Source organism: Macrotis lagotis, chromosome 4 (assembly GCF_037893015.1).
Source record: "Macrotis lagotis isolate mMagLag1 chromosome 4, bilby.v1.9.chrom.fasta, whole genome shotgun sequence".
NCBI classification, from domain to species: Eukaryota; Metazoa; Chordata; class Mammalia; order Peramelemorphia; family Peramelidae; genus Macrotis; species Macrotis lagotis.
In genome coordinates, this window is record NC_133661.1 from 125,856,414 (window position 1) to 125,878,057 (window position 21,644).

General features: G+C 35.9%; 1 protein-coding gene and 1 long non-coding RNA gene across 4 annotated transcripts in view; one reads left to right on the forward strand and one right to left on the reverse strand.

Moving 5' to 3' along the window:
* ABHD2 (abhydrolase domain containing 2, acylglycerol lipase) overlaps window positions 1-21,644 on the reverse strand; it is a 116,766-nt gene that overhangs the window by 66,197 nt on the left and 28,925 nt on the right. For 2 of the 3 annotated variants that reach the window (XM_074234114.1, XM_074234115.1), the window contains 2 exons: window positions 15,779-15,872; window positions 6,149-6,349 (listed from right to left, as the gene is read on the reverse strand). In XM_074234114.1, coding sequence (XP_074090215.1) covers window positions 6,149-6,342 — 194 coding nt within the window. In that variant the 5' untranslated portion in view covers window positions 6,343-6,349; window positions 15,779-15,872. The remainder of the gene's footprint in view (window positions 1-6,148; window positions 6,350-15,778; window positions 15,873-21,644) is intronic. The other variant, XM_074234116.1, reaches the window with a different exon arrangement.
* Window positions 1-21,644, forward strand: part of LOC141521495 (uncharacterized) — a 59,860-nt gene that overhangs the window by 15,112 nt on the left and 23,104 nt on the right. Inside the window, exon 2 of the long non-coding RNA XR_012477954.1 lies at window positions 18,210-18,334. This is a non-coding gene — a long non-coding RNA (uncharacterized LOC141521495). The remainder of the gene's footprint in view (window positions 1-18,209; window positions 18,335-21,644) is intronic.

The following is a 21,644-nucleotide window of genomic DNA, read 5'->3' on the forward strand; positions in this document are numbered from 1 at the left end:
CTAGTGATTTAGAGAATTTTCTCATGCCTTATAGAAATCTTTAATTCCTTCATCTGAAAAATGCCTGTTCTTATTCTCTGACTATTTATCAATTGGGAATTAACTTGTATTCTTATAAATTTGAGCCAGTTCTCCACATATTTGAGAAATGAGACCTGTATCAGAAATATTGGCTGTAAAAATTATTTCTCAGCTTTCTGCTCTCCTTATAATCTTAGTTGCATTGGTTTTGTTTGTGCAAGATTTTTTTTAAGTTCCTTACCCTCAAAACATTTACAGTTAAAGGGATGAAAATGTTCCAAATATACAAGCAAGAAACTCCCAAGAGCTTTGCTGATCAACACTGTTGTTACACAGGTTGGATAACTGCTTTATATCCCTTTCCAAAGCATACATAGCATTGCCAAAAGCAGACCAACACCTACAGCTATTTGTAGAACACAGTAGGCAGAAAAACAGTTTTTAAAATGTATGCCTTGCCTAATGGAACCATCAAACTGTCCTCTTTCTTCTAATTCACTGTTTTTAATTTATAAGAACCCAAGCTCTAATTTATTATTGGGCATAATGTATAACTTTGAATGGCCTTTGATAACCTCAAAGGAGTCAGGTGATTTAATTCAACAATTATAAATACTAATGTATTTTATGCTATAGTGCTTAAAAAAAAATCATAGAGATACAGACTTGTGCTTTGCAATATGCTAAATAGGGAAGAAATGAAAGAATATCAGATCATGATCTAAAAGATTACCTAGTCCAACCTTTTCATTTCACAAATAAAGGAACCAAGACCCAAGGAAGTATTTTTGTACAGAATCCCAAGGGTAATAAAGTTGAATTAATGGCACCAGTCAGTTGCAAGTTTATTTTGCATCTTGATTCATTTTTTTAATCAGCAGGCATTTATTTTCTTTTTTTCCTGTGAATTCTAATTTAAAAGGAAAAAAGAAAAAGTCCTTGCAAGGAATATATATAGTCAAAAGCAGCAAATTACCAAACTGTCCAAGTCCAAAATTCTATGCTTCATTCTACATTTCACATCTGTAACCTCTCTCTGTCAAGAGATAGGCAACAAAGATCATCAGATTTCTGGAATCAGTTGGTAATTGCATAGATCAGAGTTCTTAAGTCTTTCAAAGTTGCTTGGATTTATTATAAGATTACAATGTGTTGAGGTAGTGGGCACTATGAAAGTAGTAGCCTGGCTTTAATGACAGAGAACAGTGGCATACGTGTTGCTCAATCCCTTTGGTCATTAGTTCTGAATTTGCTTACTCTCAACACAATGAAGGACAGAGGCTCAATCTGTCTCTAGTCCAAAGGACATGCTCTGGTCTGGTCTTTGGTCACAAGAAAGTCTATAGGGAACTCTCTTAGACTTCTATTCTAAGTACTATAGCTTTCAGGCCTTTAATCTCAATACCTTACCTACAGAATGAATTTCCAAGATAAGAACATTTCTTCTGGTGGTAGCTGAGTCAGCTGTCTAGGCTTGGCCCCCTCAGGGGCCCTCCACTGCTTTATGCTGTTTTGAACATATTTTAGTTCTCTGTACAATTTTATGGCTTTACTGTTCTTCTTAGCTAGTTGATAAATTAAATTCTAAGTTGGGTCAAAAATATTTCTCAAGATAGTCTCTTGACAAAAATATGAAAATCAGAGTTAAAAATAAGCCAGTTGGGCTTACCTAAATCCTGTATTGAGGTCCACACCTGACTTCTCTCCTCCAAAATAGCTTTGAAAGTCTGAAGAAACAAAGTCATTCATTTTTCTTCTTTTATTTCTTTTAAGGATCTAAACAGAATTTGCACCCTTGGCATACCCAGGTTTCCTACAGCCATTGCTATTCTTTCTTTGTGAGCCAACCAATTCCATTCAACTTGTGCCTTAGTAGGAAACTTATCTCATCTTCATATTTGCTCAGTAACTTTTGTATTACTAATGTCTCATTTTTGTCCCCTTCTCTAAAAGGAAACAAGTGTGTAGGTAGGTAGCTTTCTGCTGATACTTAATAAAACTTTACAAGGATCATAAGATTTTTAAGATGGAAAAGACCTTTGAGATATTTTAATTATCAAATAGAGAAACTGAGGCCCAGAAAGATTAAGACATGATCATACAGCAAGTTAATGAAAAGGCTGAATACCTGTCTCCTCATCATTTGTTCTTTATGTCACATTGTTGACAGCATCAAGAAACTTGTATAACTATAATTAAGCTGAGTATTTGTCTTTTCATTCTAAACTAAACACCTGAGAACAAAAAAATGAATACTAAGTCTAAGTATATCTTCATATGCTTTTACTAGTACAAGAGACTTATGCCATTCCATTTAATCAGACTTTTTCACTTACCTATAAACTAATTCATTTGTAACTTATTTTACTTTCCCCCACACAGTCAATTTTTTAAAAAAGTCTTAATGTCATACAAAAGGAAATTTAAACAAACTCTCTTCCAGCTTTTTCCCTTTCCTGTAGATGTCTTCTGAAACAAGGCTGGTAAAATAAGATACATTCTTATTCAGTTCTTACTTCAACAAAACAACTTCTTCAAAGAGGATAATGCTGAACAAAAACAATTTTATTTTAAGTGTCCTCACTGCCATTTCAAACCTGGGAGGGAATTTGTTAGTGAAAATGACTATGAGAATGCCTGCTCCTTTAGAAAATCTCTAGTGATCTACTTGTTAGAATGAGCACTTACAGCTACAATAGATAATCTTCCTGTCCTGGTTTCAAAAAATTGACATGGTCACAAGGATTTTATATGGAACCTTTTAAGAAGAAAGTGACTTTAGGCAGCCACATAAAGGAATGTGAGATGAGAATCTAATTTGAAGACTCAAGAGTTGGGAAAAGTTGATCCTTCGAATCAAGCATCCTAGCAATTCAATCCTAATGTTCAATCCTACAAAGGACAAAGCAAGCAAAACAGCTATTACAAAATAGAAATGGGTTAAAATTTCTTTTTACTTTGGTCACTTTTTACAAGGAATTTTGTACTTGTGTATTAGAGATTTTTGGCTATTTTTGATGCCATCCTATGATGCCAAAAAGGAAAGACAAACCAAAAGAATAAATCTTGAAAGTTAACTGCTGTTAGAGAGTTATTCATTAAATACATCCCTGAAACTATAGATAACTCCCAAGTGCAAACATTAGCTCAGTTGCAGTTGAAAGGTAACGCCCAAACCTAACCTAAGCTGGAGCTAAAATGGCAATTTTCCAGGAACTATTGGTTCACATAGCTAATCTCTCTCTCTTCAAATATTCATATTATTAAAGTGGATCCAAGGGATCAGAGGACACCTCCACATCATATGAGGGACAGTTGAGGCAGGTGAAGGTCATTTCAATGGAGACATCATAGATCACTATAGAAACTACAGTTATCTAGAGGTTATTTATAACTTAGGCTATCTGTCTTTCAGGTTCAAAAAAAAGATGTATTCAGGGAATATACAAGTGAAATAACAGAATATAAAACCTTTGTGTTACTATAGAGAAAAAAAGGGGGGGATATACTATTGGATGAAAGAAGCCTATTCAGCTTCTTTTTACACTCTGAACAATTAGTAACTAATCAAACTTTATGTGATATTTCCCTAGAGACTGGGCAGTAGCAGCTTTCCCCTAGATACCCCTAATTAATCATTAATAAATGTTAGAAATTAGTGTAGATCAGCATTAAAACTTACAGAACTTTAAATACATTTATCTTTCTCTGGAAATGTGCTTAAAAAGGAGCTGGGTCAGATGCCTCCTTTCACATACTATTTCCCCTCTCTCCCTTTTTAAGGGTACAACCATTTCCCATGCCAATCAGTCATGTCATGGACATGGAGAGACAGAGAGGGAGAAGGAATCCAAATAAATCAAAACTCTTCAAGTCTAACATGCAATTCAGGTCTCTGTAATTCATGAAGCCACATTTTCCAAATTGGGTGGGGAGGAAACATCTAATATCACAATGAAGTAATTGTGCATTGTGTAACTGTATAAGCAAAATCCAATTAAGGGTAAAATTTGGGGCAGCTAGGTGATGCAGTGGATAGAGCACAGGCCCTGGAGTCAGGAGGACCTGAGTTCAAATCTTGTTTGAGACACTTAATAATAATTGTCTGACGTTGGGCAAGTCACTCTTAACCCCATTGCCTTAAATAAATTTTTTAAAAAAAGGTAAGATTTAATTTGATATACTTTTTTAGTGTTGCAATGAGTGTTTTTAATATCTTAAGTTTAAGTTTTTGCCTAACCTACCATCTAGGTTAGTAAGCTTGCCTTAAATCAGTCTCATTGACAAGAACTGTAACCTAATTCAATATTCTATCTATAATCTAGGTCCTATATATGTTATAGAATATACCTTAATATTTTGTACATTATTTTTGAACTGGTATTTTTCTTAATCTTTTGTTTTGGAACACCCTGTTGCCCCAATCCAAGAAAACTGGATACAAGTTAAGAACACTATCAATTATATTAAAGAACTTGATAGAGAACAAGAAATTACAAGGATTTAAAAAGTTAATTTTTTCCCTTACTTTATTTATAAGAAAAAAGACAGAGCTGAATTGCTGAATCCTCTCTCCACCTTTCAAAATGAAAATATGACAGAAATGAATGAAAACTATTATGTTGAAATCAATGCTTTAAGTGGGGAAAATTTTTAGTAGATTTACACATGTTTTTTAATGCTGGGTTCAGAGCTTGGTTTAGCACTAGCAATAGAAGAAAAAAATTACTAAAAGCTCAGTAAATTCCCAAGGAAACCACATGAGAGAGCTCCGTATAATATTAACTTCCAAGGGACTAAGATGTTTTCCCAAACTTGTTTGCTAAAATAATATCTTGGTTTTTTATTTGTTAGACAATAAACTCTGGAAGTCCTGCAAAGTCTACAGGCTTTAAGTATGGGCCTGGTGACATCTAGATAGTTTGTTTGCTAAGGATCAGTCCAGTTAAATTCAGACAAGTTCCTCACTAGAAGGGTGTTGACATGCTGCCTCTCACCATGACCACTCTTAAGGTATAGCGGGGTTATGATCTTGGTTGGTAGAGGAAGCAGATATTTATAGACAGAGATTCTTACAGTGCTGAAGTAACAGTTTAAAGTGAAGAACTTTTCTTATTTGATCTCATATAGCAATATGTTGTTCATGAGTCCCTTTTCTCACATTAAAATTATGTGATTATTTTTAAAAAGCTAAAAAAATTAAATCATGTAAAGAAAAAAGAAAGAGAAAAAAGTACCATTAGAAGCACTATTTGGTTTTTTTTGGGGGGGGGGAATCAGATGAGTATGAACTGAACCACTAAGAACTTGAACACTAAGATCAGATCTTGATCATATTTCTGTTGTTGGTTATACCTGCTTCTTATGCCAACATCTCCACCCTTGACATATAACTCCTACAGAATTTCTATCCAGAGGGATGAGGTGTTATTGTTCTTCAAAGTTTTTAATAAATACTCAACCACAGAAAATGACAGTCCTTTTTCCCGTATGACTCACACTTAAGGCTACCCACAGCAGAGACTGTAACCCAACCTTCCAATAATTTAAAGCCTCCTCCCTTCTCTCCAAAACATAAATTAAAGGAAATAGGGTTTAGTTCACTTGGGGTCTTACCCAACCTGACAGGGTTTAAAAGCAAATGTTCTCATTAGCTAATGGAAGTTTGATACATTTTCCCATAAGAGAACTGGCAAGTGCCCAGTATGTCTGTGCTTTTTTCTCATTTGAATACTTTGGGCAGAGATGGCTTTTCTGCTCAATATTTATGATCATTTCACCTATCTGGGATGAGAAATGGCTAACTTGACAAATGGCTTTAAGCTTTCCTTGGCTTTACTTTGACTCCTCAAGTACCAGATGTTTCCACCTTGTTATAGGAGAGAAAAGGAGGAGAAAAGATTTCATTGCTTTTATTTCTAACTTGAGTGCTGCACTATCAAAATATTGGTATTATTATGGCAACTGTTGGCCTCAATAAACTCCATATTTAAAATCAGTGGCAGTCATCAACCCCTCCTGATTTCTACAGTATATCAGATAATTTAAGTTTCTAAGCATAAGTGAACAGTCTTCTCTCAGAAATCCAAGCAACACAACTTAGGATAAGATTGCAGGAATCACTTACTCTTTGGTCAGGAGGGGGCAGGACTTTAGCAGAAATCGAGACAGCCCAGAATCCTGGAAGTAGAGGTCAGGTGGGGCTGTTGGGCTCTTGAGATTCAAGCATCTGACAATCACATAGAGCACAGCAGCCACAGCAGCTAATTTCACTCCATCAAAAACAGCAGGCAACTCGGAGGTTTCTAGCATTGCATTCATCGTGAGCCTGGGAAAAAGAGGTATATGATAAAAGAGTGAACAGAAGTTTGGTTTGTGCAAGTCACAACAAGAAAGGTGCCAAGTTTTAAGAAGTTTGGAGAGAATTCTTAGGGATTAACAACAGGGTCAGAAGAGTGACACAGATTTATGGCAATGAGAAAGGAGCAGCATCAATTTCAATGCTTCTCCATAGTTATTATCAAGTCTCTCTCTGACTCCTAAAAAAACAACAATCCTTCCTCCCTTGGTCCTTGTCTCCCCTGTAGCTATCAATCTCTTTTTATCTTCTCCAATAATTACCAAACTTTTAGAAAAAACTTTGAGTCTTCCTCACAGACCTCTTTTAATCAGCTCATTATACTCTATTGTCCATCCCACCACTCTGCTGAAATTGCAGTTTTCTAATGACCCCTTCACTGGCAAATACATGACCTTTTCCCAGACTGCCTCCTACTTCTTTGTAGCATGTAACCCTGCTGAACACCCCCCCCCCCCTTTTGAATATGCATTCTTCACTTGGTTTCAAAGACTACACTTCAGGCTCTCTTCCTAATGATATCTGGCATTTATCTAACACTTATGTTTATAAATCACTTTTTTAAAAAAGTTTTTCAAGGCAATGGGATTATGTGACTTGCCCAAGATTGCACAGCTAGGCAATTATTATTTTATTTTAGTTGGTTTTTTTTACAAGGCAAATGGGGTTAAGTGACTTACCCAAGGCCACATAGGTAGGTAATTATTAAGTGTCTGAGGCCAGATTTGAATTCAGGTCCTCCTGACTTCAGGGCTGGTCCTCTATCCACTGTATCACTTAACTGCCCCCATACATCCCTTTTAAAAAACTTTAAGATAGATAACTTTAGGTATTAGTAAGGGAATATAATGTAGTAGGAAGAATACTGGACTTAAAATCAGGACAGATCAGGATTCAATCTTACATATGCTATGTTAACTCTAGACAAGTCACTTATTTTCTCTGAGTCTTAATTTTCTCAACAACAAATTAAGATAATATCTACCTACCCTACAGGGATGATAAAAGAGCAAAGGCAATAATAACATAAGGGAAGTACTTTACAAACCTTAAAACACTATATAAATTCAACTATTATTATAGTCCCTATTTTACAGATGAGGAAACAGCTCTGAGAGGTTACATGATTTTGCCCATAGTCAGAAAACTAATAAATACCAGAGGGAGTATTCAGGGCAGCTAGGTGGTGCAAAGGCTAGTGGACTAGGCCTGAGTCAGAACACTCCTTCCTGAGTTCCTATCTAGCCCCAGATACTTACTGTGCGACCTTGGCCAAGTCACTTCACCCTGGCTGCCTCAATTTGTCATAGTTGGATACCATAGAAAATGACTGAAAAATAACAAGAGATTCAGATCTAGATCTCTCCTGACTCAGTATTTTTTTTCCCATTTCATCATGCTCCCTTCAAAAAAAAAGTTGGCATTTCTAAGGCACTTTAAAGAGATAACTAGTGTTCCAGTCCAGGAGGCCTCATGAGTATGGGTTGTGGAGATACGGAGGTCTATGGGGAACTATTCAGTGGCCAACTGGGACTTTGCTGTTTTGAAATATTATATGCCTTCCTCATCTTCTGCACTGACCCAATGCCAGTGTAACTGTACCTTATTCTCTTAGGTTCAGGCAAGTTACTTACATAGATTGATGCTATAATGTTTAATTTCTAGTTGCTATTTCTGTAATTGGTTCAAAGGCATAAAAGGCTTATACCAGCATGGGGGTCACTCCAGCCAAGAGTATTAGATCCTAAGTAAAACCTAGGCCTTTTTAGTTGGTGAAAATTCTTGCCAGCATTTGCATCATTGTATATTCCATATTTCAGGTGTATTAGGACCTCCTGCAGAGTCAAGAAATGGCATATATGTTCTTTCATATGTTCCTTACCCAATAGAAAAGCCAATGTGAATGTTAACAAGTAAGTGTCCCTGTTTTCTGGTTCCAAATTCTGATACCTAAGAAAGACTATTGATTTGAGTGATACAGTTGACACGGTGATATAGAGCAAAGCAAATGAATTAGTTGCCTTTTTCATTGGCTTTTCATTTGCTCTTCTCTGACTACCTAAGGCAGTGTCCTCTCAAGGTTTTCCCACCAAGGCCTTCTCTTCTCTTGGCAATCTTATTCATTCAACCACATTTACACAGATGACTATCACATTTCTAGTTCTTACCTTTCTGCCAGACCTGCTTCTCTTTATCTCCATCTTTGTCAAGTGAATGTTGCCCTGGAACTTCAAATTCAATATTTAAAATCTGTACTTAATATCTCCCTATGTAAATGAGCTCTTTCTGACCAAAACTTTTGCCAATGACACCATTCATCTGTTCTTCATACCTGAAAGTCTGTTGCTTTTCCTTTTATTTCTAATCTTCTAACCTCATCCTAGTTCTACTGTTTCTCCTATATCTCCTTTTCATCCCATTCTCCTCTTTTGGCTATTCTTACTGCTACTATCCTATCACTAGTCCTTATTACCATTCAGCTGAACTACTGTCATTGCCTCTTTATAGGTTTTTCTGGGGGTGGCTAGGTGGTGCAGTGGATAGAGCACTGGCCTTGAAGTCAAGAGTACCTGAGTTCAAATCCAGCCTCAGACACTTAATAATTACCTAGCTATGTGGCTTTGGGCAAGTCACTTAACCCCATTGCCTTGCAAAAACTAAAAAAAAAAAAAAAAGATAGGTTTTTTTGCCTATCATTCCATCTTGCATATTACATCAGACTTTTTTACATTATGTATGGATCTGGTCATATCACTCATTTTTCTTCAGACTTTTTCAAATTCCTTGTTGCTTTCTCGGCTACGTTCAATCTTATTTGTCTCATTGCCTCTTCAAAATACGATGCCACCCTACCTTTCCATGTCTTATGTACTCCATACTCTAGGCCTATCACCCTTAATGCTTTCTTCCCTCCAAGTCTTTGGCTCACTCTGTTACCTGGACCTGAAATGTTCTTGCTCTTCCCTCCTGAATTCCAATTAATCCTTTAATGCCAAACTAAATTGCTTCTTTTGGTGGTAATTCCCTGGTACTTTGCTTCATACCTATCAGCTAAGTAGGACAATGGACAGAGTGCTTGGTCTGGAGTAAGAAGACCTGAATCCATATCCAGGTTCAGATACTTCCTAACTATGTGATCCTGGGCAAGTTACTTAAACTCCATCTCAGATTCTTCAACTATAAAGGGGGATAATAACTACTTCCCAGGGTAGTTGTAAGGATTAAATGAGATCATATTTGTAAAGAGCTTAGTTCAGGGCCTGGTACATGGTACTGTGTTCGTCAGAGATAACTACCACAACATCTTTATATAGTATCACTCTTCTTCTGTACAATAAGCTTCAAGAGGGTAGGGAACCTAAGGGGCCTAAATTTTTATCACCTCCCCTTAATATTTAATTTATTTAGTTAGATTCTCATTGGAATTTTAATTTCCTTTGCAATAAATGGCCAGTCAACACTTCTTTAAATAATAGAGTATATTGGATGGGGAGGGGAGATGGTGGCATTGTGGGTTTTTTCCTCATTAACAAACATTCTTAAGACACATATAAAAAAAACAACAAGAAATAGCTTAAATGGTTATATTTTCCTTAAAAAGGTGAAAAAAAAAAGAGACCAAGAAATTTAGCAACTATTGTGTATAGTTCTAGGTAGTAAGAATTTATAAAACCTGTAAAAAACCTAAGATCCAAAAGAAGGCAATCAGGATTCTGAAGGATACTGAGTTCATGTCATGAAGGGATCAGTTAAAGGAACTAAGGTATATTTGGTCTAGAGAAAAGAACTGGATCATAAAATCAGAGGTTCAGATTTAAAGGAAACTCAGAGGTCATTTTACAGATGAAGAGATGGAGGTTCAGAGAAATGATATATTTCACTTCCCATTTAACCATTCACCGAGGTCATCTTGCCATATTGCCCTCCCACCTGAATTCTCCTCACTATGCCAGTAGCATTCAGCTAAAGTCTTCTACAATGCAAGCTCCCAGTCTCTAAGGAAGAGCTAAGCTGTCTTGAGTTATCATTGAGATAGCTAGATAGCTGATTCCAAACCAGACTATGCTTTCCATCCCAACCAGGGAACTTAAGCCATTTTGATATCTTCTCTAATATCATGTGCTCTGATTACTACTGCCTTTTGACCATTTGCTCTACAAGTAGCAATCAGAGCACTTACTCATTCTTTTGGAAAGAGCATGTCAAGGGATCATCCTATGGATCTCACCATTCCTGAACTCCTTAGACCAGAGTTTCCTTTTTGGTTACCACTCCCCTCTATATATTTGCTGACTCCTTTATTAGAATGTAAGCTCCTTTAGGTCAAAGACTTTTTTGTGTCCCTAGGGCTTAGTATATTATCTTACACATAATAACTGCTTACTCAGTGCTTTTTCATGCCTTGATCCATTCATTCCTGTTCTCTACAAAGTTACAAATGATCTTTTAATTGTCAAATATGTTTCTTGACAACTCTCCAGCATCTGACACTGTGAACTACATTTCTTTCCTTTCCTAGTTTTCATGAGAGTGATTTCTCTTGCTTTTCCCTAATACATATTTGATTTTTCCTTCTCAATCTCCTTTTATGGGATCATCATCATCCATTTCCCACATCCCATCTATGGCTGTACTCCAAGGTTCTGTCTTGGGCTCTTTTTTCTTTTCTCAATACTCTTTCTTGGTTATCTCATCATTTATTCTGGGTTCAATGATCATCTCTATACAAATGACTCTCAGATTTATACAGCCAGGCCTAGTGTCTTTCTTAGAGCTCCATTCTCTCAGCTGCCTATTAGTCATTTTGAAGTGCTGCCCCAAAGGTATCTAACATTCAACCTATCCATAATGGAAATCACTATTTCCCCCCAAAATCCCTCTTCTGACTTCTTTATTACCATCAAAGATGCCATTTTTCCTTCTATTCACCCACATTCACAATTGTGGTATCATCCTTTATTTCTTCCTAGCATTAGTTGGTAAATTGTGTCATTTCTACCTCTACAATATCTCTTGCATTCATCTTTTTTCACTTATATAGTCAAATACCTTAATTCATGCTTTCATCATCTATCAGCTTTTGAAATAGTTTCCTAATTGATTTCTTTGTCAGTGGCTTTTCCCTACTCTAATCTATCCTCTACTTAACTGCTAAGGAAATTTTCCAAAAATGAATTGATCATGTCATTTCTCTCTATCCCTCCTTTAATAAATTCTATTGGCTTCCTGTTACTTCTAGGATCATATATAAAGTTCTCTGTCTAATATTTAAGGCTCTTTACAACCTGGCCCTTTCTAGCTTTCTTGAGCATTACTCCCCTTCACACATTTGACAGGTCAGCTGTCGCATCATCTTCCATCTTGGTGGCTTTGCAATGTCTGTTTCTCAAGTCTAGAATGATGTTCTTCTTTATTTCAACTTCTTGGAATCCCTGTTTTCCTTTAAGATCTATATTAGGCATCACCTTCTATATGAGGCCTTGTATTTCATATAATTACGTATGTAAACGTTTATGGTCTTTCTTGTTAGAACAGAAGTTCCTTGAGGGCAGGAACTGTTTTACTTTTGCTTTTTCATCCCCAGCACTTAGAATAGCATTAGTACATATTCTAACAGATGTATGTTGATTGATTCATTCATTGCCGACAGTCATACTGATAGCATTTAACTTTGATTTGAATATAGATTTCTCTTCAAATCCAGTAGCAATTCTACTGTACTACATATTGTCTTTCTTTTTTTTTTTTTTAAGGTTTTTGCAAGGCAAATGGGATTAAGTGGCTTGCCCAAGGCCACACAGCTAGGCAATTATTAAGTGTATGAGGCCGGATTTGAACTCAGATACTCCTGACTCCAGGGCCAGTGCTCTATCCACTGTGCCACTTGGCTTCCCCTACATATTGTCATTCAATGAAGATTTAGAGGGAACCTAAGAGTAGTGTTAAAGTATTTGAAAGACTGTCTTGAGGGAGACAGTTTAATCTTGTTCTGTTTGATTCTAGAGATTGGTTCCCAAACAAGGAAGAATATTGAAAACAGGCAAGTTTTAGGCTTGCAGTCAGGAAAACCTTTCTAACAAGTAGAATTAGCTACCTTGGAAGGTAGTTGAGTCCTTCTTTCATGAAGGTCTTCAGAAAGTTTAGATGACCCACTTGTAGTTTATGTTGTATTTGCAGTTCCTTCTGAATACTGGTTGAACTAGATGGCCATTGAAGTCCCTTCAAATGTCAATATTATGTAGAAAATTTTTAGATTTTTATCTAACACCAATAGACTATGTCATAGAAATACTGAAATTTATTTTGAGAGTTCTTTTTTTTTTTTTTTTAGGTTTTTGCAAGGCAAATTGGGTTAAGTGGCTTGCCCAAGGCCACACAGCTAGGTAATTATTAAGCATCTGAGACCGGATTTGAACCCAGGTACTCCTGACTCCAGGACCGGTGCTTTATCCACTGCACCACCTAGCCACCCCTGAAATTTATTTTGGACAAGAATATCAAGATAAACTATGAACAATAGGAAAAAGAGAATTTGTCCTACTGATTATACAATATGTGAGTACTCAAATCTTGCAGCAGGAGTAACATTTTGCTTCTAGACTTCAGATTGTAGGCATGCTATGAGTTTCTGTTTACAGATAGGCAAAATAGCCTTAAGTAACAGGTGTTTGCTAAATGTGCAAGATGAAAAGATGTCTTTGAAAATGCCAAAAGGAATAAATGCTTTTACTGACAAGTATAAGTTTACTGCCTGAGATATCCCAGAGATATCTCATAATAAGTTTAAAATTAGACAATAATATATAGTCTGATTTTTCTGTGATCTGTTTTCTCCTGTTCTCTGAAGAAATTTGATTCCCAGGTCCATGGAATTCTCTATGATTTCAGGGGGACTAGATGGAACTCTTGCCAAATTTTTCCAGGGGAAATTTAAAAATGTAACGATATTTTGTTTATGTTTACTTATCAGATCCAAATTCAAAACAAAAAAAGTTTGGAATATAACAATCCATGTTTGCATCTGATTATTTACAGGATCTACTACTCTGTCTTTTGAAGTTGATTCAACTTGTATGAAATGATAATGTTTTCTCCCTCTGCTTAAGCACAAAAATAAGAAGAACATCAGCTCTCTGGTCTGGCAGCGATGACATCAGGTCCTCATGGACTGATTTACCATTAGGCTATTTTGCTTCAAGAAAACTTAGCATAGATATAAACTAGTGAATAGTGACAAAAGGAGAACAGTTTTCAAAATCTCAAACATCATTCAATTGTTAATTCAATCTTCAAAAATTGATCAAGACTTAAAATTGATCAAGACTTAATACAAGAAATACCCTACAGCAAAGACTAGTAAAAAGGGGAGAGGATCCTTTGGCTAATAGCAAAAGTAAAACATAACTGAATAGTTCTACTTATCTGTCCTCACAAAAAAGAACCCAACTCATTGAGGAAAGCAAGATGCAGTTATTTCTTCAATTTTAACTCATTTTCCATACCATGAGTATTGGAAAGCAGAACGTTTTCACTCTCTGTACTTTAGGGAACCCATGATGATGTCATTCATAAAGTTTTTCTGCCCTCCTAATGCAACCCCCTTGGCATCGTCTTATTCTGTGCAATTTCAACAATGTCAATGATGGATGTGACTTAGTTCCTTTATTAGAACACCAATTCTTTCATTGTTGAACAATAAGATCACTTGTAAATAATAAATAAAACCAGTTAACTAAGTGTGATTCTTATGCAACTGTTAGCACTATTAGCTCTTCTTTCTCTCACTTGACTACCTTCATTCAGGAAGCAGATGGGGTTCACATGACCATTTTGTGTTTTGATCTATATCAGGAGTTGTGGTGAAAAAATTTTTTTCTCTACCTAAATCTTTAACTTCCTTCAAGATACAGATGCTTTTTTGATTAGATCAACTGATGATGCCCTCCATCTCTCCCTAAACAACCTAGTCTTTAACTACCTTATATTTTTATCTTGTATTTAGTCTTTATGCATTTATTCTGTGTATATTTATATACATGTGTTTCCTAATAGAAATTGAGCTCCTTGAGTGGGAAATAATTTGTTTTTGTCTTTATATTCCAGTTTCTAAGCATGCAGTAGTAGGCACTTAATTTTACTGATTAAGTAAAAATAATTGGGGTGGTTAGGTGGTGCCGTAGATAGAGCACTGGCCATGGAGTCAGGAGTACCCGAGTTCAAATCTGGCCTCAGACACTTAATAATTACCTATCTGTGTGGCCTTGGGCAAGCCACTTAACCCCATTTGCCTTGCAAAAAAAAAATCCTAAAAAAAATAATTGACCATCTTCCAAGTGATCAACTTGGATAATTTTTATCACATGTAACCTTTAAACTTTTCAAAAAGATAATATTTTCTTCTTAAATTCACCAGGTATGTCAGTGACCCCTTTGTATAAAAATATATTACATTGAATTTTCAACTCATCCTAGATTCCTTTCTTCTTCCTCCTCTTGGCACCCCATCCATTAGTCTACCTGAACAGTATCTTTCATAACCATCCCCATAGCTGGTTCAGTTTTCTAGTTCATTATCTCTTACCATGACCACTATAATATATTCTTAACTGGTTTTCTTATTTCCAATCAATTTTTCATACACTTAAAACAATGTTTCTAAAGCACTGGCTTCACTATGTTGCTGTCCTATTAAAAAACTTTTCGTTTTTGCCTCTAGGTTTCTGCCCTAATACCTCAATGATAAATTACAAACTCTCTAATTTTGGCCCTCTACAAATTATTCTTGTAGCCTAATTTCATATTAATTCATCACATATTCAGTGTTCCAGTAAAAATGAACTACCAGCTGTTCCTGAATTCATATCCTATTCACCATTTCTCCAATGCAGAGCTCTATCCCTCTCCATATGTGGAATGTGATTCCCTCCTTAAACTCTGCCTCTGAAAAGCCTTTGCTTCCTTCCAAGTTTAGATCAGATATCATCTTTCCCATAAAGTCTTCCTTAATCCCCTCTGGTGTATGCTGTTTCCTTTTTCAAATTAATTTATATATCTTCATACCCTCATCTCCTCCACTCCTTCAATTAATAGTAAGATGATGAAACCTTTTTGAAGACAAGGGCTAAGTAATTTTCTGTGTTTTGCAGCCCTAGTGCATAGCCAAAAAATAAAAAGCATCTAATATTATTTTTGCTGGATTAAATTGAACAAAACCAAAACCAGTTTCCTTTACTGTTTGGAAGAGAACAGATATGATTTCATAGGTTTTGACTATCCTCATTTTATTTTATAAAGCAAATAAGCAACAAGCACAGATTCTCAAGTCAAGTTTATCAGTTCAATATGGTGTTGAGAAACTCCTGGAAAGGGGGGAAAATATCCTTAGAAAAATAATCTTACCTATGACTCTTGTTCCTTGACGGTGAAAATTCTTGAGTGTTGTCCTTAGAAAGCCACTGAACTGAGATAGATCAAATTTTATAGAGAAATTATCCTAAAAATCAAAGAGATATTACATTGTTTTTATGAAGTAAAAATGGAAGCTTAACCAAAACACACACAAAATAGTCTAAAAATACTGTTTTTGTTTGAAGGGTGGAAGAAGATTATTGCAAAGAATTGTAGACTGAAGCAATAACAAAAAACTCATTTTGTGAGTGTCCTTGAACAGTGCTTCTTGACAAGTCCCATTTACAAATAATGCTAAAGAAAATAAGAGCCATCTCATGGACAGAACCAGTTCACATTTTTTTCTTTTTAAGTGTTATAGTGACCAAACGAATCAGTATTTCTTTTTAAAAGAAGTAGAATAATGAGGTCTATGGGGAAAAGAAATCTAAATTGTCAGCACCAGATTATGCACCAGGATAAGCCCCTGAGCAGAATAATTACTTTCTTCCAGCTACCAATTTTAACTGCCTTCAAAGATAGCATCAGATCAGAAACTGTGGGAAAGAGTGGAAAAGATGTTTTTCAATTGACTTTAAAAGAAAAAACAAACACCCGTTGAAAAGGTAGAAACTGCATATTCAAAAGTTCCATTTCTATCTTCTCATGAATTTACTTTGTGAAATACCTAAGTGGCAAAAGGAAGGCCCTACTACCACAAGACAACCTTATCAAACATTATATGTAATGATCCTCTGCTGGAAGCCCCAATGCTGTGCAGGTTCTTTAAGCACCTGACAAGTAGATGACACTTGATGGAATTCAGGGCCTACACAGAGGACCCTAAGAGGAATATAGGTTAAACAACTGGAGAACAATATATGGTAAGAAAAGAACCTAAAATGAGATATTCTGGGTTCTACACTCTAAAGATGCGACAGATATCTGAAGGGGGAGTCAGAGATTACTGAGGGAAGAATTGAATAACCAATACTTCAAGAAAGTGTGAGCTTTAGAGTGTTGGACAATATGATCTCTAAAGTTCCTTCTAGCTCCACTCTCAAAAAATCTTTAGGGATTCCTTCTTGTTTCTAATTGACAATAAGGTCCACTCAGACTGGCATTTAGAGCCTTCCCCAGTCTGGTTATCACTGACTCTTCCTATTTTGTCTCCTTTTACTCCCCTTTCCTCTCTAGTCAAACTGGTTCATACCTCCTACACAAGCCTGAAGCACCCATGCCTTTGAGTAGCGGGTCCTCTTGTCTGGCCTGACCTTTTTCTGCTCCCTGTCTTAGAGAATTCCTATTTCCTTCAAAGCACAGATTAGGTGCTACTTCCTGTAAGGGGTCTTTCCTGGTTTTTCCTTTTGAAATGACATCACATCACATCACATTTTTCTTATCCTTGGGTTCCACTGAATGTAAGTTTCTTGAATGAGGGTCCATTTTTTTGAAGTCAGGGACTATTTCATTTTTGTTCTTCAATAAAAACCAATTCAAGAAATGTTTATTTAGTGTCTACCATCTAGCTCCCAGGGCCTAGCATAGGGCTGTGCAAACTGCAGGCACTTAATGTTTGGTTTAAAATGAATTTAGTGACAAACTCTTTTAGAAGAAAATTTAGAAAGAAAAAAGGGCAAATCTGTCATTTGTACTATTTCTGGACTTAGATCCTCAATGTTACTTTAGCTTATCTCTGAACTGCTCTATCTTACTTGCTATCCCACTGCTCTGGCATGAAAGCACAATCTGCTAAGTTCCAAAGTTCCAGACTATTCACACCTAACACTTTCATATTTTGTTTACATAATTTTGCTGGAGACCATCCTTCCTATAATTGTTTTCTTGACTTCTGTTTTCCCACATCTTCCATGGCACCTATCAAAACACAGTAGGGCACTATCTATGGACACAGTTAACTGAAACAGTAAATAAACAGAAGTTAATTCTTAACTCCAGGAACACTCAAAAACAACTGTCTTTGAACATGGAATATTGATATTTGTATTCATCCTAAAACATTCTCTTTAGCTACTTTCTATTTTCAAGCCAAAAGTATTTACACTTAAAAATAAACTGAAAAAGACACTGCTTTATATGAGAAATCTCTATTTTTTCTCGTTGGAATTAAAAAAATACAAAGATATGTCTCCAATATTTATCTTGTTTAGATTCGCTTAATATTTCAATTACCTACAGACTTCTAAATCTTTTCTTAGTCCTTTCATATAAGAAGAAATTGCCATAAATATTTTTGTTCAGTAACAGAAGATCCACTGTATGCAAATAATAACCATAAATATGTTGTAATTAAAAAGGGCAATTGAATAAGGTAAAAATCACTTCTGAAGTATTTGAGCAATTGCTCACTTTGGGTTCAGAGGAATAAAGGTCATTCCAAAAGCAGTTCATATCATGTTCCATTCCCTGTGTTTTTATACAGATAAAATCAAGTTAAAAATTAAGCCAAGGACAATTCTGCAGAGGAAAAGAAGCCACAGAATACTAAGGAGTGGTATTTTTAAAGTTATGAAGTGAAGGAAGCAATCCTGTATTGAGATACAGAAGGTGAGAAATGTTTAAGCTGATTATCTATGTGAGATCAATATTTTTCTAACTATTGTTGGAGCCATTTCCTTCTTTCCTACCTACAGTCTCACTTTGAAGTGCTGTCTTCCAAAGGTTAGCACAATGCTTTACACATATTATCTACATAATAATAGGCACTTAAGAATTTTAGATAAAATAGTGAAAGGACAAAAGGTAGGGGAGAGTTTGAAGGAAACCACAGCCATCACTTTTTAATTGCCAAGATAATATAAATAATTTAGGTCTTGTTTCTAGTCTTTTACAAGTGGAATGGAAAGTAATAATTCATAAAGAGGTAGCAGTTCAAATAGAACATACTGTTAAAGGATGCTAAGTGACCAAGGGAACATCTTAGCAAAAGAAGAACTTTTGATGTTCTCCGAGTTGCTTCTCCTAGCACCTAAATACCACCTAAATGTTCAAATGGTCTCCTATGGATAATAACATGAATTGAAAGACAGATGCTAAGGGTAAAGCTAGCATCCCTTAGCTATGGAATCAGAAATCTCTAAACCCCTTGAGTGGCAAAGGATGCTACTTTGCTTGGTATAATGTTGATGAATGGAACACTCAGCTTCAAAGTAAAATATCTTGGGGAGATCTCTTTTTTTCCCTAGTAATTACAACTTTTATAAGAAATAAAAATGCTGCTTTTGTTTTCCTTTTTGATATCTACCAGTAAAGCTGACATTTAGCCTGTCTGGTACAGCACTGATTTCAAGTAAGTCATAATATTACTGTTCACAAGTAATACAGAAGCATTAAGGATGCTTGATTTGGGGAAAAAAGTAAATACTGTGGTCCACAAACTTGAGGGAAAAAAAACCCAACTTCAACTAACGTAGTATTCAACTAATATAGCATCTTCATAGGGAACTGGCAGAGGTCCTAAGCAAAGATCTGCCAATCTCATTACTCATTAATTCAGTTCTTTGGTTACTGAGATTCTGAAGAAATTCTATTTACTTGTCCATTTGTGAAATTGGATGGGCAGTTGAAAAATATGCTACTTTGGTTATGATAAGCTCTAATAACTTAATTAAAACACAACTTGTTGACTGGCTCAAACTACTAAGTCTACTTCCTACCTCAAAGACTAATCAATCAAATGCTAACTGGTTCATTTCAAATTCATTATAATTAAATATCTTTGCCTATGAAATCTGGCTGCCAGAATCACCCTTGCTTTTTCTTTTTAATAGCACAATGATTTGCCTATGGTAGAGGCTCAAAGAATGTTTGTCAAATGAATAGCTTCCTCTAACTTTGAGACTCAGTTTCTTCATTTGTGCATTGAAAGGGAGGAGATGGGTTAAATTACTTTTTTCTTTTCCAGCTTTTTAAATCCTGTGATCCTTTTCTTCTTTTGGGGGGGGGGGGCTTTGAAAGGCAATGGGGTTAAGTGACTTGTCCAGGGTCACACAGCTAGGTAATTATTAAGTGTATGAGATTGAATTTGAACTCAGGTCCTCCTGATTCCAGGGCTGATGTTGCCCCCTGATCCTTTTCTTTTAAATTTAAGAATTTTCAAATTTAAGAATTTTCAATACTTAAGGACTTGTCAACACTTAAGGATTTCCACAATTCTTCCAGACTTTCAATTTAACACAATTTGTCAACACCTACTGGTTGGGGAGGGCACTATGGCATACGGAGGATAAAAAGAAAAATTGCTACTATTCTGGACCTCAAAGAGCTTAGAACTATGCCAAAGATCCAAAAAGTGTGGCAAAAGTATAATGGGATCAAGGACAAAGAGGAGGTCCAGACAAACTACTAAGCAATTCTCTGAGAAGGAAGAATTCAAATTGATTTGGGGTGGGGGGTAGGGAGGTGGGGTAGGGGAAATAATAAGTCAAAAAAGTGGTACCCCCTAACCTGGCTCTTAAAAGGAGAGAAGGAATACTAGGCAAGGAAGATGGCCTGTGCTAATGCTAGGAGGGTGGAAAGTGCAAGATAAACTTGAGAAATATGGCCAAAAGGAGATTCCTGTGAACCTAGTTGATTAGAGTTAGAGCTTATAAAGAACTTTAGATGCCTGGCTAAGGAACATGTATTTTATCTAGGGAATAGGAAGCTGGAGGTTTTTGAGAAGGTGAATGAATATATTCAAACATTACTATTAGGCAGGTACAACTGTTCAACCTATACCTAAAACTATCTTCCAATTGTGCTAATTGACTTATTCCATGAGAATTCTGGTCACCCAGACCAATTACCTAAAATCTATCCTTAGATTCATGAGCAATTTATGGCATACCAGCATTGCAGCCTATTAATTTTTTGTACTCAGTGCTATAGAGCCTGCATAGAATTGACCTGGAATTTAAAAGTTGAGACATATCCCTCAACACTTTTACATATGATTCCAAGTCAAAAAATGGTTCAGAAAAACAATAAAAAACAAAAACCAACCAGACATATCCCACCAGATTTCTTTCCTGCCTTTTGCACTCCACTTCTTATTTAGTTGAAGACATGACTTTCAAATTAGACCATACTAAATTCTCCCTACTTGAAATCAGCAAATTCCCTCAAATGAGATAAACTATGAAATGTTCATGCTGCTGAAGGACATAAATACTTTGGTTAACAGGCTATCCTTCTAGGACCAGCTTTAGCAAAGTCAAAATTAATTCCAAAGAATGAATGTTTTTGTACATTGTACAGTAAAGCTACTAATCTAAAGGCAATCTAAAAGACACGAAGAGCCAAGTCTGATGTTTGCATGCTGCTGATCCTGAGAGAGCTGCCTCTGGATGTTGTTCAAAACCCAGTGATGGAACTTGAATTGAGGGAAAGTGAGTTCTGGCTCCAGATGGTCAGAGAGTCCTGTGCTGAACCACTGTTCAATTTCTGGTGTGACAACTGACAACTAGGAAATCAGCAAACAAGCTACAAATCGAGACATTGCTTTGTTGGTTGTACAGTAGGCTTAAGGTTACCTTAAGTCTAGAAGTTAAACATATTAATATTGTAAAATTTGTTAAAATGTTAATACTGAAGATTAAACTTAAAGGTGTGTCATGGGCATTTTTAGGGGGGGAGGGGGCTGGTTGTTAAATATTTATTTGTATGCTCCTAGGCCAGAATTTCCAAAGCTCCTGCTGGAAGGATTGTTTTATCCTACAAACTATATACTCATCCTCATCTTCAACTTAGGGAGGAAAAAAAATCTTTTAAGCAAATACATGCTTGCCTTATAGTCTAATCCCAGTATTCTGACAACTACTTTGTCTTTTAGTGTCCAGCCATAGAGTTACCTCTGATAGTCAAGGGCTTCATTTTA